The sequence below is a fragment of the Ornithodoros turicata genome, chromosome 1 (genome assembly GCF_037126465.1).
Source record: "Ornithodoros turicata isolate Travis chromosome 1, ASM3712646v1, whole genome shotgun sequence".
NCBI classification, from domain to species: domain Eukaryota; kingdom Metazoa; phylum Arthropoda; class Arachnida; order Ixodida; family Argasidae; genus Ornithodoros; species Ornithodoros turicata.
The window spans coordinates 606,358-622,507 of NC_088201.1; the positions used below are offsets into that span (position 1 = coordinate 606,358).

The 16,150-nt window shown below is 44.0% G+C and overlaps 1 protein-coding gene and 1 long non-coding RNA gene across 3 annotated transcripts; one reads left to right on the top strand and one right to left on the bottom strand.

Moving 5' to 3' along the window:
- Window positions 1-278: 278 nt before the first annotated feature.
- On the top strand, window positions 279-3,045 carry LOC135377219 (uncharacterized). The gene is made up of 3 exons (XR_010418097.1): window positions 279-308; window positions 2,742-2,796; window positions 2,885-3,045. It is a non-coding gene; the product is annotated as an uncharacterized LOC135377219 (long non-coding RNA).
- On the bottom strand, window positions 1,890-16,109 carry LOC135377213 (nitric oxide-associated protein 1-like). 2 transcript variants are annotated; one of them, XM_064609508.1, is made up of 7 exons: window positions 14,751-16,109; window positions 13,481-13,609; window positions 13,263-13,430; window positions 7,808-7,941; window positions 6,866-7,003; window positions 2,248-2,440; window positions 1,890-2,178 (listed from the first exon to the last, which is right to left on the bottom strand). In XM_064609508.1, the coding sequence occupies exons 1-7, from the start codon at window positions 15,901-15,903 to the stop codon at window positions 2,000-2,002; spliced, it is 2,094 nt and encodes a 697-aa protein (XP_064465578.1). In that variant the 5' UTR covers window positions 15,904-16,109; the 3' UTR covers window positions 1,890-1,999. The 2 variants fall into 2 exon arrangements, with proteins under 2 accessions (XP_064465578.1, XP_064465577.1); XM_064609507.1 differs by having other exon boundaries at window positions 2,248-2,482; window positions 14,751-15,999.
- Between the last annotated feature and the right edge of the window lie 41 nt (window positions 16,110-16,150).

The window sequence follows — 16,150 nt, forward strand, 5'->3', positions numbered from 1 at the left end:
ACTGATTCCTAAGAAAAATGCGTGCTAATCAGCAATGAGGAGCGTTTAAATCGCGATAAATACTCTAAATCAAATCGCTTCCCATTGTTTCCTATGGGAACGATGGGAGCAGCCGGCGCCAGTGGGCCCTGCAACATGGCGGCCGGTTGCCCCAACTCTCTCCCACGCGCGAGGCCACCCCTGTGATTAAGAACATGGAGGAGGGAAACACATGAGCGGCCCCTCCTCCGACCACCCTCAAGCGGGTGCTTTCGGCAAACCTGCCATCTTGTCCTGGTCGCACGTCATACGGAAAACGTCATTTTGAGGTCATGCGACTTCGTTTACATGCTGTTTTGCCGCTTACTGACATATTATTCCGTCGTCATAAAGCCAAGAGATGAACGTATTTTGCTAGCGTAAACTATGCGGTGCTTCTTCCGCAACTGCATGGTAGCCCATTTCTCCCATGATTTCTCCTTACATCGTCATCACATCTTTGAAAGTCGTCAACAGTACGAGGCCTTATGTGCAAAACTGCGCGTTTTACCGCGAGATTATCGGATAAAAATAATTACCGTGATTGAAAGACGTCCAAAACGTCGCGCAGAAACAGCAACCGCATTGTTTACAAACGGTTTGGCCGCCCGCCGATCACGGGCGCCGCCATCTTTAAGGTCACGTGCGCCTTGCTGTGACGTGCGACGACCAGGATCTGCGTCTACGGAGCAATACACTGGCTGGGCTGTAATGGGCTGTAGCTGTAAAGCTCAGTCGCCCTCACCAAAGCCACGTGAACAGCTAGAAGGGAGCGTTGATCACAGCCCCATCCTAAGCCAGAAAGATGTTCGTTATCCTCACCACCAAGGAAGCAATGGGAACGTACAGGCTCGAGCTTCTTTGCACCAACTCAAAGAGGGAAATTTCTCATAGCCATATTGATATTTGGAGATATAGGAAACAGGTTGCGAGACACTTTGTGCAAGTACGGTATGACAACACGGGTGAAACGCTGAGGAAGCGAGGCATTTGTTGAGGATACCCTGCGCTACTTAGACGACAAAATTTGGTCTACACGACTTTTTCGAGGCGTTTGAATGGAGACCTATAATCACACCAGAATGGGCTCTAAATTTCCATATCTCCAACAAAGAGCTGGCTGTAATAGAAATGATAATACAGTTGTGTCGACTTATTATGGAGGATCAATGCATTTTCGCCTCCTTAGCTTTTCGGACAATGGCCGGCAAGGTACAAACCACATGTAAAGCATCGGTGTGGAGGGTACATTCTACAGGGGAACTTTTGAGAGTGGGAACTGGGGTTATTTGTGGGGCTTGGAAAATCCTGTATGGATAACATTATCGCTGTTCATGCAATGAGTTGTGCACTTTAGTTGAATACATTGCAAAAAAGAGGAGGTAACGCTTTTACAAGAGGAAAGGATGGGCTCAGGACAAGCTTGGTGTGAGCCCCCAAATTTTTCCAAATTTCCAAAGACTCTGAGAAGTGGCTCAACATCACTGCTGTGGAATGGACAGCAATGGTGCTCAGTTGGGTAAACTTTCATCGTGTAATGGCCACAAATTGAGATTAGACTTTAAAATATGCAATCCTGGAGGCAGATGGGCTCAGATCCAGAGGACTTTGGAAAACGCCACATCTGCTAGGGCTCAAGTGGGACTACAAACGGCTCTTTGAGGATAATGGGCTTTACGTGTTGCCCATGTTTTATGAAGGTTAAATCCACGTGTACCTGCACACCAATTCCAGATTTTTTTCAACAAACCTTCTCCATTGGTTTTGTTATTTCCTTGGTATTCGATAATACGGACGATTTGAGTCGGGGACAAAAGACACACTTTCCATCACTTTTAGGGAACTCAACAGTGAAGGAAAGGATCACGTACTCGCCTCAAAACACCAATCTTTTTCCAATGGCACAAGTTGAGGACATTTGCGTGATGAACATGGAGTAAAACAGCACTAGAGTTTCTGAATGGACTGCGACGCATGCCCTTTAATCCCAAGCAAGTCCATTACTTTGTGCGTATGCAGGAGTACCCTTGATGCGACTGCCACGCATGGTCACTGCACGAGGCAACATGGCAGGTACCCTCTTGTGTAGACCTCGTCCATTCGGAGTCCATGCTCGGATGCAGACATCCTCGTCGCGGTTCAATGTCAAGCTTACCCAGCCTGGAATGAGCCCCAGAAATTGGTGATTTCTCTCTAGAATTACCTACTTGAAAAAAAAAAAAGCTTTACCTGCAGAAGATAAAACGACATCACCACAGCTCTCCTCCCAGCCTGTGCCTTTGTACTGAAACTCCTTTCCTTCAAGTGGAGGAAAACTGGCCAGTCTCTTGGAAGAACCCAATGGGACTCCCAGAAGAGAGGTGCCAATATTCTCACGGTAAAACCTGTCTGCATTCCCAGTGTCTACGATATGGATGGGCAACTGGTTCGAAGACAAGACGGTCACGTAGATGTAGCGTGCACTCTGCGGTAGGGAAACAATATCACAAGGGCCATTTTTCCGAGAGAGTTATGGAGAAATTGTGCTTTGCATCTCACACGAGGTAACGCCCAAGGTGGCCATATTTCCAAATCATCTATGTTTTCTGCACCTTCCGAAATTGGCGTATAGTCTGACAAAAGCAACCATGGCTTTTTCCTACCATGCTGACCACTTCATTTCAATAAGTTTCCGTTTCTGATACGAGCCTTCCAATTTTGCTTTTATTATGTTTCTGTTACAGGCTCACCCTGTTTTGCCCAAGTACTGCTTAGGTGTCACGTGTACACACTACACAAGTAATTTTACATCTTACGAGATATCTTTAAAAAATGTAGGAACGTGACTTGAAATGAAACAAAAGTAAAAAATAACTGAATATCCTAGGGTGTCATCCTCGTGCTATGGTGGAGTATAGGCACGTGTTGACGTCATGGAGTTCTGAGGACTGGGACGAGGTAAGTGAGATTCAATATTGCGCTTTGTTTCCATGCTCTCATGAAAGCATTACAGTGAATGGAGTCATGAAAATACAAAAATAAGATGAAACCACACAACAGGAATAGTCATTACCGGAAGATAATTTCAGTTTCCGGTAATGAAGGACGTGGTATGCGTTTCCGTCATCGTTACCATCTCCAATTTCGATAATATACCGTTTCTGTTTCCGTTACCGTTACCCTTACCTGCTTGGAGGCAAACATTTCCGATGTTATTTAGAGAGGGGGACGACATATATTGGATTTGGAACTCTGGAGATATCATGCTAGATCCTTCACCGTTGCCACCCAGCTTGACTTTCACTATGTCAAAGTTGTTTAGTCCATATGGTCACTCTGCCATACAACAACTGCAGGCACAAAATAAGAAAACCTACCTAGATGATACCTAGTATGTATCATCTTTTTCCTCCACTCTGTGTTGGCACCAATCGTTTGAAACAAGGCACGCAATATCTCACTATATTTCCAGCTCTGTATGTTTCTTGGACAACGTAGAAATATGGGCTTGTTGGAACTTGATAATTTGTGTATCTGGTGTAGTTTATAAGATTCCCTTATCGTGTGGTAGGTGCTATATAGGGCAAACCAGTTGGTGTGTCAATCATAGGTTGAGGGAAAAATAAGAGGGAGGGATGGCTGGCCCAACATTGAGGATGTCAGGCGGGTTTTTCGGAATGTATTGGTAGACACAATGACACATTAACCAGGGAGATAATGGAGGCTGCTGAGATAAGCACCATCAAAGCGCCTGATTCATAGTGGCCGTTGCGAAGAGCAGTGCTTCGGATCCTTGTTTGTGTTTCTGTGTAGTAAAGACGTGTTGGAAGTTGTGTTCTGTCTAACTTGAGCTGTGTCTTTTGCATGTTGATGTGAGCGGCCATTCTGTACTCTTTTGCGCCACATAGAAGCCATTAGGTAATCAACAGTAACTGAGCAGCCAATGCCGTAAACGCTTTTTAAGGCAACTTGCCTCTCAGACCGACACAGGTTCGCTTAGTCCTCAGTGATGGTGCATAAATATGTAGCAACTTGGTTGATGCATTTCCTGACAGCTATTCACAAAGTGGGATGCCAACAATTTTTTGCAAAGTTTCCGTAGCGTTCAATCAGACCAAGGTTCCAGATCGTCTTAGTGGCTGAATGCTACTGGAGAAACTGCCTTTCATTTTCTTATTGTTAACTGTTTGTGAAAGAAGGCATGGAAGACTGTCTAAAAGAGCTTAACGCATTATGGGTAGGGTCTGAGGTTTTACCCGATTCTTCCCTGGGTGGGGAGGTCACACCACAGTCATGAGGGTGAAACGCATGGATAGAGCGAGTGCCAATATTGGTAGACAATTTCTGGTGCAAAATTCTATTTTCGGAGCGCCCATCCAGAAATTGTCGCATCTGTCGGAATGGCTGTACTGCTCCGAAACCATGCCCAAACATCTTACCATATTTACTCGCACCCCCTTTTTCACAAAAAAAAAAAAATTGGGAAAATAAAAATTAGGATCTCGATGATACGAAAGTGTTATCTTGCCTTTACGGATGATACGTACGAGCCGAAAGAGGTCCTCCCCTCATGACGCATCACATGCTGCTCCTTCTATTCAAATGGGATTACACGGCACGGAACCTTATCTCTAGTTTCATCTTTTTACCCCCCTCGCAACAATAAACCGCAAACCTGTGCGACATTGCACTGGCTTAGGAAAACAATGACCAGAACATGTGGAGGGAACCTATCAGGAAAACTTCTGGCAACATTATGTGTCAGCATTCCGCAAGTCGGCTTCACCTAACGCATGCGTGCTTTAGGAGAAGCTTGCTTTAGAAAAGGTGTGGAAAGCACGTGTCGTGTCGTCCCTCCTCTGTCCCTTTCTCTGGTTCCAAATTTTTTCACCATGTACCAGCTGGCCTGCACCCTTGCCGTTTTGCCATGGAAAGCACATGCTGGGCCTTTTCAATCATCTCCTAAATTTTGGCTGCATTGGCCAAAAACCAAGTGAGAAAATCGTTACGACTAACTTCTTTCACTGACAGTAATGAAAATGAACAGCCACTGTCTATTTTCTTGCCAAAATTTTTATTTTGGTGTAATTCTTTTGATACGAATTTCGGATTATACAAATATTTTCCGCTCCCCCGTAAGATTCATATCATCGAGATTCTGCCGATTTATTCGCCTGAAGGCCCATCTTTTAAGAGATTTTGCGCACCCCCAACCTTTGAGTAATTTTCTGGTTAAAAAAAGTGTGCAAATTATGGAGTAAATATGGTAGTAGCAATTTAGATGATTGTCAAAAGAAAGGAGGCCAAATAAGCAGAAATCCCGATGAACGTAACAGAACTCCGACGCTCTTTTCTCACGTTAAGACTCGTAACAGCATCATTTCGTAAGCTTGGAAGCTGCTTTCTTTTTACATTTGGGATACGTATAACGAGCCTGATAAACGCAATTTTTACCTATACCATATAATTCCAGAAACTCTACACCCGAATTTGGCAAAAAATATTTCCCGAAAACCTGAGTTATGTGTGTGGTCACTACTGGGTATGAGAGCGTACCTTGGTCAACGTCTGGGCAGCTAAGAAATCACTCACATCTTCTTTTGGTGAATGAAATTCATTTAGTTTCATCTGTTGAACATTTCCATTTGTGTGCGAGTAAAATTGTTTCAGACCTGGCTGTTCTCTAGCCGTAAGTTCACCGTTCAAACTTTGTCAAATAATCGCGGAAAAAAGTCCAAATATTGGGGCGCTCATACGTCTCTGGAAGCAACACAGTTTTTGATAATTGCACCCCATCTCCATTTACATGTCCAGCATATGGAACAACATTTCCAAGGGCAGCTAAGGAAATTTGGGCTGCAAGCAGTACATATCTTGAGCCACGCAACAATGCCTTTTACTGGTCACATTAACATATCTGCTTTCCTACTTTGTTGGCGACAATCGTTTGATAAGCCTACGTTGTTAATGGTTAAAAAATTGGGCTGTTGGGTATTTCATACTTGAAAAGCGATAAAACCCCCGTGCCGGGAAACAAGTCAAAGGGCGCCCTTTGACTTGTCGCTTTTAAACTACGTTGTTACACACACAAAATTTCCTGTGTACAACTTGGTAGTGTACAGCTATATTTGAAGGTCCATCCATTGAAATTTGGAGTATCCTTTTCACTTTGTCCCAATGGCACCAAATATAATCTCAGCCACCTAAGGTGAGATTCTCAACGCAACCTGAATACACTTGTTGAGGTTGCATTCGTTGCCGTCTCCAAGAACGGCATCAGCCAGCTGCCAACTGCTATTTCTCACAGGCTGTCTTCCCTATGGTGCAAAATTTCTTCCTGCACTTTGTGCTGAGGGCATTTTACACTTCCTTGTTTGAGTAATTGTTTCTCCCACAATGCTTAAACTCAAAATAGAAAGGCCAGGCCTTGTTTTATGCTTCGCAACTGCACTATCTCTTTCCTTCACTTTTCTAGCCAGTTGGTAGACACCCTGTATATTGTACATGGTTTATGCGTAAATACATAATAAATATTAAACCTGGGAGCCCTAGAGTGGAGTTGCGCCATTCACTCAGAGAAAATCTGTCCATGTGGCAATGACTTCCAGCTGTGTCCTCCCAGCTGCACTCTGCAGGTGCTGCACCAGTGCTTAAGTACATGCAATGTGAGAGGGTTGCCCTCCAACCAGTTCAGGCGGAAAGAATGAACCTCGTGTTTTGGATTTATTAGACAAAGACACTTTCACGTAGTTTGGTGTCATTGGACCGTGGGAAAGCATAAACACTGTTACGCTCAAGCTTTAACGTATCGTGGTGCATAGCGCGCAGTTTCTACTAAAAATGCCGATAAATATGCTGAAAGACATACCGGAATGCTGAGTAGGTCCACCCTTCCTAGGCCAGCCACAAAGAGAGTTTGATTGAGCCTCAAAGAAAATGTCCTTGGGGTAATGATTTCCTTGGGCATCACTTTGAGCAGTTCTTCCACTGTTAGCAGGTCCAATATCTTTAAGAGACAAGTGTATTAAAAAGAAAAGTACAACTGGAGGCCTGTTTATACTAAGATGTCCAATGGCATCCAGTGACTCTTATTTCCCAAAGCATTTGTTTCTCCCAACTTTTTCCCCGTTCATTCGAGACATCAAATGATTGAGATGGAATTAGCCATATGGCAGTGGTAGACAGACCATTATGGTGTCAATGAGTCAACTGCAATCTCATCAATTTCCTGGCAAAGCCACGTGTAATTCAATGAGGGCATTGGCCTTTACTAATGAAATGCCATTTAGTGCTGTAGCAAAAAGCCCAGATATGGTACCTTTCATAATGGGGTACCCATAGACTCTGCAAAGCAAGCAAGCCCAGCTGCTTTATGGCTGTTCACTACACCACCACATTTCTAGAGTCGCAGCTAAAGAAAGAAACGCAAGCATGTAGAGCTGTTTTGATGCTTGCCTGGAAATATATATTCTGGGAGCCACTACAAGGGTCCTCATTGCTCCAACATTTAAAGGTCCCAACAAGCATTCGTATATTTCGATAGATAAAACACTCAATTAATTTCAAGCAGTTCCGTATTAGGCCTGGGGGCATGCACAAGTGCGCGACCAAGTTGTACGAAATTCGAGAGAAATTCAAAGACAAGGTAGTTGTCCCTCCTGTGCCATCAATTTCGTAGACGCTGGGATTGCTTTCGTGAAGCATGAGCTCTTATTGTGCAAGGAGAACAACAAAAATGGCATTCAAACAGCATGGTACCTTGTCATTATTAAATTAACGGAAATGGAGCGAGTTATATAATCTCTGTCACCTGATCACCGTAGATGGCACCCGGAGTGTCGTAACAGAAGTGGGAATTTCGAAATCGAGGATCATTTTCGTCCAGGCCCTTAGGTGGGCTAGTCACAAGGAGGTCACGTTTCTTGAATGACATGCCAATCCGACCTGCAATGCACAGGGCATGTTTGTTCAATAACTTTCAACCTGAGTAATGACAGAAACGATTAAAAAAACTTTTTATTTCATAGATGGGGAACAAAAAAAATTGTGCTTTAAAAGGTGGCGATGAGCTCATGAAAACGCAGACACGTGTGACGGGGACGTCGGCTGTCTGGCATTGTCTTACAACAAAATAATGTGTGACCAAAAGTGGTAGTTTATGTCCATGTATTTGGAAGGCTGCAAAAGTGGAAGCAGTATTTTGGAATTGCTATACATATGAATGAAGTACACCACACCCAGGGTTGGCTTTTGTCACAACATCCCAATACAGAGGGTGCTGTATTTGTTCACACTCCAAACTGATCATGTTCTTAGGTTGCGTAAGTAGTAGTGTAGTCCTGTAAAGAGGTAGGTGTGATTCTTTCCTCTTGTTCTGGTAGGTGTTTGTACCTTTTACTGCCTTTTCCCAGTGACCATGTTGAGTGGATCCAGCAGAGATTTCTTTCTTATTGTGTTGGGTTAAAGGGGAACTAAAATGCAAAAACGAGTTTACTTGAAGCTACGTTACACGCTATGTTACTTTCATACTTGTCATCATAATTCAAAGCTACCATCCAAATTATGCCAGACTCTTTACAGCTGTGGCGCTTCAGCTCGTTCGTTGGAGTCTTCAGTCCACGTGCCACGCCATGATCGCTGTGAAAAACATAGCATACGTTGCGAAGGACATGAAGACTCAAGATTGATTTTGGCAGTGGAACATTCATGCAGCAGTGTGCAGAATACTACGATCGGACCCAATGCACGATATGTATACGCCTCCTGCTGTCCCATTGGATGCCACCAATCTTTGCCTCCTGGGGATCTCATTCGTTGCCGCCAAAGATAGCTCTGTTTTCATTGCATTTTTCAACTAATCTTGTTTCAAGTATACTAATTGAAACACTGTCTTTCATTTCAGAGCAAGTTGTTTTTGCATTTTAGTGCCCCTTTAAGAAGAGCAGGGTGGGATCTTTCTTCCCATTTCGAAGGAGCAGGAAAGGTGTTCATTGAAGTAGCCTCGTAATTCATCAGTGCCAAGTGGAGATCCTGGACAGAGCCCTCCACGGGCCGACTTTTCCGGGCCCGACCCGGCCCGGGCGCATCGAAAAATGGCCCAGCCCGACCCGGACCTTCATATTTTTATGCGGTCCGGCCCGGCCCGGTGACCCAGTGACTAGAGCCCGGCCCAGCCCGGCGATCCGGCGAGTAGATCCCGGCATAGTATTTCCAGCCGCGGCGTACGCGTTTCTGGCGATTATCAAACAAATTTATCAGTAAATTTATAAGGAGAGAAGACAAACATACAAGTGATGGCGGTTTAACACCATAACCGCACCAGACCAAATTAAATCCAGAACGTACGCGGGCATGGGCGTTATCGTTACACTGTCAAGATTTTGCAGAGGTAGAGGATGCTGTCGACAAACTCCTTCTCCTAGTCCATACCCCTCTCACCAAGCTTTGCCAAGTGCTTGTGAAATACGTGAGGAGTGAGGAGCAATGTAAAGTGGCTTTCAGAATGTTCTAGAGGGTCAAATCATATGCCTAATGCAGTATCCCTTGCTTGCCTTTGCAAAATATGCACAGGAATGACGCAAGCGCATGATGATATGAACTAATGCATCCCCATTGTGTGGAATTAGCTGCGTGGCCCGGCCGGGCCTGACTCTCGGAAACATATTTGTCGGTCCGGGCCTGGCCCGCGGTGCTGGCGTATTTTGTCGGCCCAGCCCGGAGCACACAGCCAATAACAAGCCCGGCTCGGCCCGGGTCGGGGGCCCGTGCAGGGCTCTAATCCTGGCCGTCCTCTTCTTTTACCATTTGTTTCAACACTTGAGGAAGTGATGTGAGAGATGTCCCATTCTTTGTTGAATTGAGCCAAGCTCTGTGAGCTGTTGTCCGTAAGCGCGCATACATTTTTTTTCGTGTGGTTATGACACTTGAGCATGTTGTGCTCTTCATGAGTTGAAATACGACATACTTTGACCCTTCAAATGGGAATTCTCATGGGAGGCTGTTGTGCCATTTTCTCAACGTCCTATGACAGTAGGGGCCTCTCAAGCGCATGTTTTGCCCCGTGTCATATTTGTAGCTTGTCCAAAGTTGGCCACGGCAGAACAGTGCTTGTTCGGTACGTAGCTCACTTTGGCAATCCCAGTATGATTTCAGCTCTGGACTGGCATCCTGACACCATATTGACAGCAGTCGATGACTTTCCCTGTCAGTGTCCTCTCACTGGTGAAACATGCGCTGCTCACATTTCCTAAAAGAGCCGCATTGGGTGTTCATATTCTCTGTGTAGGGACATACCTTACAGGGATGTCACTCTTTTCTTGTGCGATGGCCCATAAGCATGTGCAGTGTGTCATTCATCTCATAGTAGTACAAGATACTTGATTTCATACAACGCCGTCCTTTGCGCAAACCAGAACAGAACCAATACGTAATCACAATTCACCATCGGCAATTAACCGACACCGAAAAATGTCATTTCGGTTACCAATTCATTTGAATCAGTTCAAGTGTGAATGCGAACAACTTTGACTAGTGGTGTTGGACGTACTTCTGTTGAAGTAGATCTCTTCGTCATATGATGGCTACACGTCTCTTCAAAGGGGAAAGAGTGCAAGACTAATATACTCTGTAAGTGATCTTTTTTTTGTGTGTGTGTGTGGCTAATGTGTGGCATGCATTTTGATAGGCTACTGGCGCGAAAAGTATTCTGCAGGCACTTAAATTTGCGATCCCGTCAATCAAATCATAGGAATTGATGATCCCGTGAATGGCAATTATGTTCCAAACGCTATTCTCTCCGCAAGGACGCTAGCCAAATAGCCTTGGACGGTCCCCACTGTGGAGGTTCTGCTTTGCATCGTAGAAAGTTCAATGGAGAGTCCGTCTCTAACCAAGCTGGACTTGTGAGCTAGTATCCTTAAGCTGCTGCATGCTTGTGGAAGTGCACACTTCACTCAAGCAGTCTCTCATGTGATCTGGATTTGAAAAAGTTGCAATTTATCATCACAGTATGCAAGTCTGCACAATAATTTGTCAGTATGCAAACTACATGTCAAATATCCTGTAATAAATTATTCTTACTTATTTTCACTCGCAAATTATCAAATCCGTTCTGAGCATCATATCAGTTGTCACGTTTGCGGGAACTTAAATTCGTGATTTTGGGGCACAAACACACAAAAAATGATGATGATTAGTATTTTTATGGTGCAGCGGCGATCGAGGCTATAATGTGCCAAACCGTCGTTAAAAGTGTCACTAGTTAAAAACGGAATGATAAGGTAAAAAAAAAGAAAACACTTATACAGTATACTTGCAGTGCAGCCCTAATTTGGGGAGGGGGGGGATATGCAAAAAAAAGAAAGTACAGGTTAACCAGGTAGAGAGATTTATTTATTCATTTTATTTATACATATACCCTCAAGGCCCAGGGGGCATTAAAGAGGGAAGTGAGCAGGACACGATGCAAGGTCAAAGCACAGTAACAATGGATAAATATGCGGACGCAACAAAATGACAATAAACGAGCAATTTCGGCATGAGCATATTAGTGAGATAGTCGCGACAATATATAATGGCATTATATGTGAAGAACATCTGTTTTTCACAAAACCAGATAAACTATTCCATTCTGATGAGGTGTGCATTGAAGAACGTGATACACCTACTTTTTGACGATGATCAACGCGAAGGGAAATGTACGATGGAGGAGTGATCAAAGAGGATTTCAAAGTCGCAGTGTGATAAAAAATTTTATGAAACAAGCAGAGGCCGGGGCATTTTCGCAAAGAGGCTAGTTCTCATAGCGGTGACGCTGGCGACTGTAGTTTCCTAGTATGAAACAGGCTGCTCTGTTCTGAACTGACTCAATTAGTCCCAGACTGAGTTGCAGTTTTATATAGCGTAGCGTGAACCGGGGCAGATGAGAATTATTAGTAATGTACTCAATATGCGTTCAAGGTTGTTAGAGATGAAAACGCCAAAGTATTTCTAGCAGGACAGTATAGGCCTGACTAGTTACACCGTTAGAAGCTTACATTTTGTTGATGGAATTTCTCGTAACAGATATGTATGTTAATTTTTACCCATTTGCACTTGGCAGTTCATTTTGCGACATCCACGGAGCATGCATATACATCCTAGAGAAAACCGAAAAAATACTGGTTCAACTGTTTGGTTACTGGAAACCACAAATATTAAAAGAGAAAATCCAGTAAAGATACCCGCTTTCAGAGTTGTGACACTGAACCGTAACCAAACCGATATTCCTTTTGGTTTCAGTCCCTTACTAAGGCCCAGTTTCACAAACACCGATTAACATTTCAACCAAAATCAATGGTCCCTTAAATTAAATTTAACGCTTCATTATGGTACGCTAAAGGGAGTTATTGTCACTGGAATATTCGTCACATTACCAATTAACATTTGTAAAAATGAATCGAGTGTTAACTTTTAGTTGTAGCAACTTTCAATCTCAGTCCAAAGTTAGCCACTGTTGGTGACAGTGACCCATAGGCTACCCTCTTATATGCGGTTATTTAATTATTATACGAATTTCAACTCACACACTCCTCATCTCCAAAGTGATTGGTTGTTACAAATGTTTTCAACTTGCTCAAAAAGAAAGGAATGTTAACAATATTTTAAGGGCTAACATAAAAGTGATCACAGTTGGACCGTAAGCTTTTGGAGAAATGTCGCAGATGAATGCACCTTCACAAATCTACGACGGAATAAACCGGGTCAACTGACGGCTTGGTGCGTAAAGATTACAATATGTTTGGCTAAAAAAAGGGCACAAACAGCTGCGAAGAAGTCCACAGGAAAACTATAAGGAATGCTTCTGAGGCAAACATATGAAACAAAAATGCCAATGCTGATAAAATGTGAACAAGCAGAGCCAGAGTTACTTGGTTGTGTTTTTAAAAGGGCAATATGGGTGTCGATAATAGTCCCTCAGGGGCTTCTCTCACAAGCTGATTTCACTCAGTTTCTAAGAAATCCTTCTGTATTGGTTGTCCACTTTCTGCCGTCTTTGCTACACCATCCATGTGATGGAACCAGACAGAGATACATAGAGCGTGAACAAAGGCCGTCCCTAATGTCCGCTACAAGGCAAGGTGAGGTCAACGTGGCTGGAATATCTCCTTGGGTTCATGCACCCATTCCAAAAGAAGGCACATCCTCAATGCATAGCTGTGACAATGTGTTCATTGCTAGATAATGGACACTTTCTTCCTTGGTGTGAAACTCTAGTTATCACTTACCAAGCAGGGTCACGTAATGCAGTTGGCCAGTCTTCCGATACAGCTGGCGACGATGCTGCACTTCCTGGTACAGCTGCGCCCTCTGGCTGGCCAAGCGGCGCAAACGAATGTGCAACTGCCATCCCGCAGGACGTAGGATCGGAAACTTGAGCAGGTTCAGTGTTGTACCTGGGGAACATTTCAGTCTCTCACAGAGTTTTTCTAACAAAAGATCTTACCAGGCCAGACTGAGGTGGTAGCACGTTGCACCAGGTCAGTGGCACCTTCATGGCATAGGTCAGACTGCAGCAGGGCATTGAACAGTGTCGATTTCCCTACATTGGTGCATCCAATCAGGTAAATGTCACCTGCAGCAAAGTACATTTCTATTCACAATGTAGCGTCGGCATATGTTGTTCAGGGTTTTCCCTGTCCATCTCAAAAGTGGTCAGAATGGTGGACCAGGATAACCAATGAGGTCACCAGATAACGATTGAAGGAAATTTTTGAGTAAGCTACAAGTAGAAAGACCAGGTGAGATGGAAATCTCTGCTACTTCCATTGCCACCGGATAAAACCACGACTAGGTTATTGCTTCGCTATTCAAGCAAGCTGCACTCCAAGAATGTGGGATAAATGCAAAAATAAAGGAATCCTTAGTTCTGTTTCTTGTTTTGTGACGATATAACTGACGGAAGGTACCTGGTCAATACTACCATACACCTCTTTATTCGCTAGTACAATTCTCCTCAAATTTTTTGACGTCGCGAACATTAATATGTCACAAATAAAACTACGTTTACAGTAATTGACCGACAAAACATGGATTGCTTCATTTAGAAAAACTTTGTCCTCATCCGTTCCTTGAACAAAAGAAAGAGCCCGTTTTTCCCACGTGTCTATATCCATACCCACAGGCAGTCTTGGGTACAGGAGACTATCCAAAACAGTTGCAGATTAAGATGTCTCATCAAAGTGTACCTGCCACAAGACGCAAATGTTGGTGCAGTTACCGGCCTCTATCTAAGCAGCATACTTGGATATTTTTCAAACTTTCAGAGTTACTTGATTGAAATCTCATGACACCCTATATGTAAATGCATTATTAAACGTTCAAATATTCCGTATTTTCATCTCGCTGTGGGCATACCACCAGTGTGTGTGTGTCAATTTACCGAATGGCACGAAAGGTTTCACATAAACGTAGCTTTGCGCGCGCTCACCCTTAGCTCGCCACTCCGGGTATAACAAGGAGAAGAAACAACGTTTTGGTTCGCTGGTCAGTGGGGGTCAGCGCCCTGTCCCTTTGCCACTGTAAATCAGTTTTGCCAGCCCCGGAGAATTGGAGATGAAAGAAATCGTGACCAAGCTCCGAGTAGCAGACACCAGTGCCCAGGTACTGCTCGCCATTCAATTTGCGCAATAATTTATAGAAAGAAAGGGAATTCCATCTCGTGGGTTTTTCAAACTGTAAAGTTATGTGTCAAAAAATAACTCAGTCGGGCTGACCTTTCATCCGCCACGTATTGTGTAAATGTGTGATGAGGTCTTCTACACCGTAACCGGTCTTGGCACTGATGAGACAGATCCCTTTAACATTTCCTCCTTGATGCAAGTCTTTCAAGTTGTTCCGTAAACACTGACGCACCCGGTCCAGATAACCCTTCTGGTCACATGGCAACAGGTCAACCTTGTTGCCAACAACCAGCACTGGCTTGCCAGGTCCCAGCAACTCTGTCACATTGTTCCACACACTACAAGGCAGGTCCATCAGATCCACCACGAGCACAATAAGAGCTTTTTTGTTCCTTATCTCTGCCAGAACGTTGGGATACGTGCTTGCATCAACCTTCACGTTTAATGCAGTGTCATAGTGCTGGATGTACAAACACCTTTGACATAAATGGGACCTCAATGCTTCTCTGTCGAGGCTTGCAAAGATTTCAGCAGGCATAAAACCTGGTATGGCAGAGTCTGTACAGTGTAAAAATGCACCACAGCCACCACATGGTACACAACTGGGAGGAATTTTATGGTCCTCAGTGCCATAATTGGTACGCCACAACTCTTGCCGCATCTCAGCAAGCTCTTCCTTCAAATCGTTTCGCAAATCTTCACGAGTCTCCATTTCTTGAAAAAATTGCGAGGCTCCTGTTTCTCGCTGCTTAAGTATATCAGTGACTTTAGCTTCAACTACGTTACGTGAAGCACAATTAATCACTTTGGGATCTTGCTGTTGAGCTACAAACTGTTGGTATGGCAGCTGAAAAACCTCTGCTGTTTCATCACTTTCCATTTTCTTACGATTAACAACCAGGTCCAGAACTTGGGCGAGATGAGGGTACATTTTGCACAATTTTTCTTTCTCCGTGCGCATCATGTACTGCATGTAAACTGGCAGAACAGTTTCAGGCTCCTTCTTAGCTTCTTCTGCTTCCATTTTCAATTTTCGCCTGTTCAAACGGATGTTCTTCTCAAAACCTAGACCCATGTACGACGTTATGACCTCATTGTCTTCTGGTGAGCTTGTGTCTGTTTCTGATGAACGCAATCGTCCCCAATGTGCACTTCGCGCAGTACTGCATAGTTCGTGACGTAAATTTCTAGAACGTATAGTAGAAATTCTACTTAGGTGTTTTATAAACATCCTTTCGCCATTCATTCGACCACGTGCGTCGGATACTGATGGCTGCGATCGGCTGCGATTACGGCTTACGTAGGACGTGGGTATGTAGTATGTAGCCCACGTGATTGGTTATAAGTTAACCGATACTTTAAAGTATTATAAGACAGTTTTGTTTATAGAATAACGTTTCTACCCAGAAAATGTGTGTGCTCACACATTTGAACATAGCCAACTTTTCCTTTTTTGGGTACGTCCAAGGCAGCGCCTCCTGTCCAAGGCCATG

Coding starts and splice junctions, on each gene's coding strand:
- LOC135377213 (XM_064609507.1), bottom strand. CDS start 15,903: ATGAATGGCGAAAGGATGTTTATAAAACACCTAAGTAGAATTTCTACT. Junction 13,610..14,750: donor CAATACGTGGCGGATGAAAG/GTCAGCCCGACT, acceptor ACTTTGCTGCAG/GTGACATTTACCTGATTGGA. Junction 13,431..13,480: donor TACCACCTCAGTCTGGCCTG/GTAAGATCTTTT, acceptor AATGTTCCCCAG/GTACAACACTGAACCTGCTC.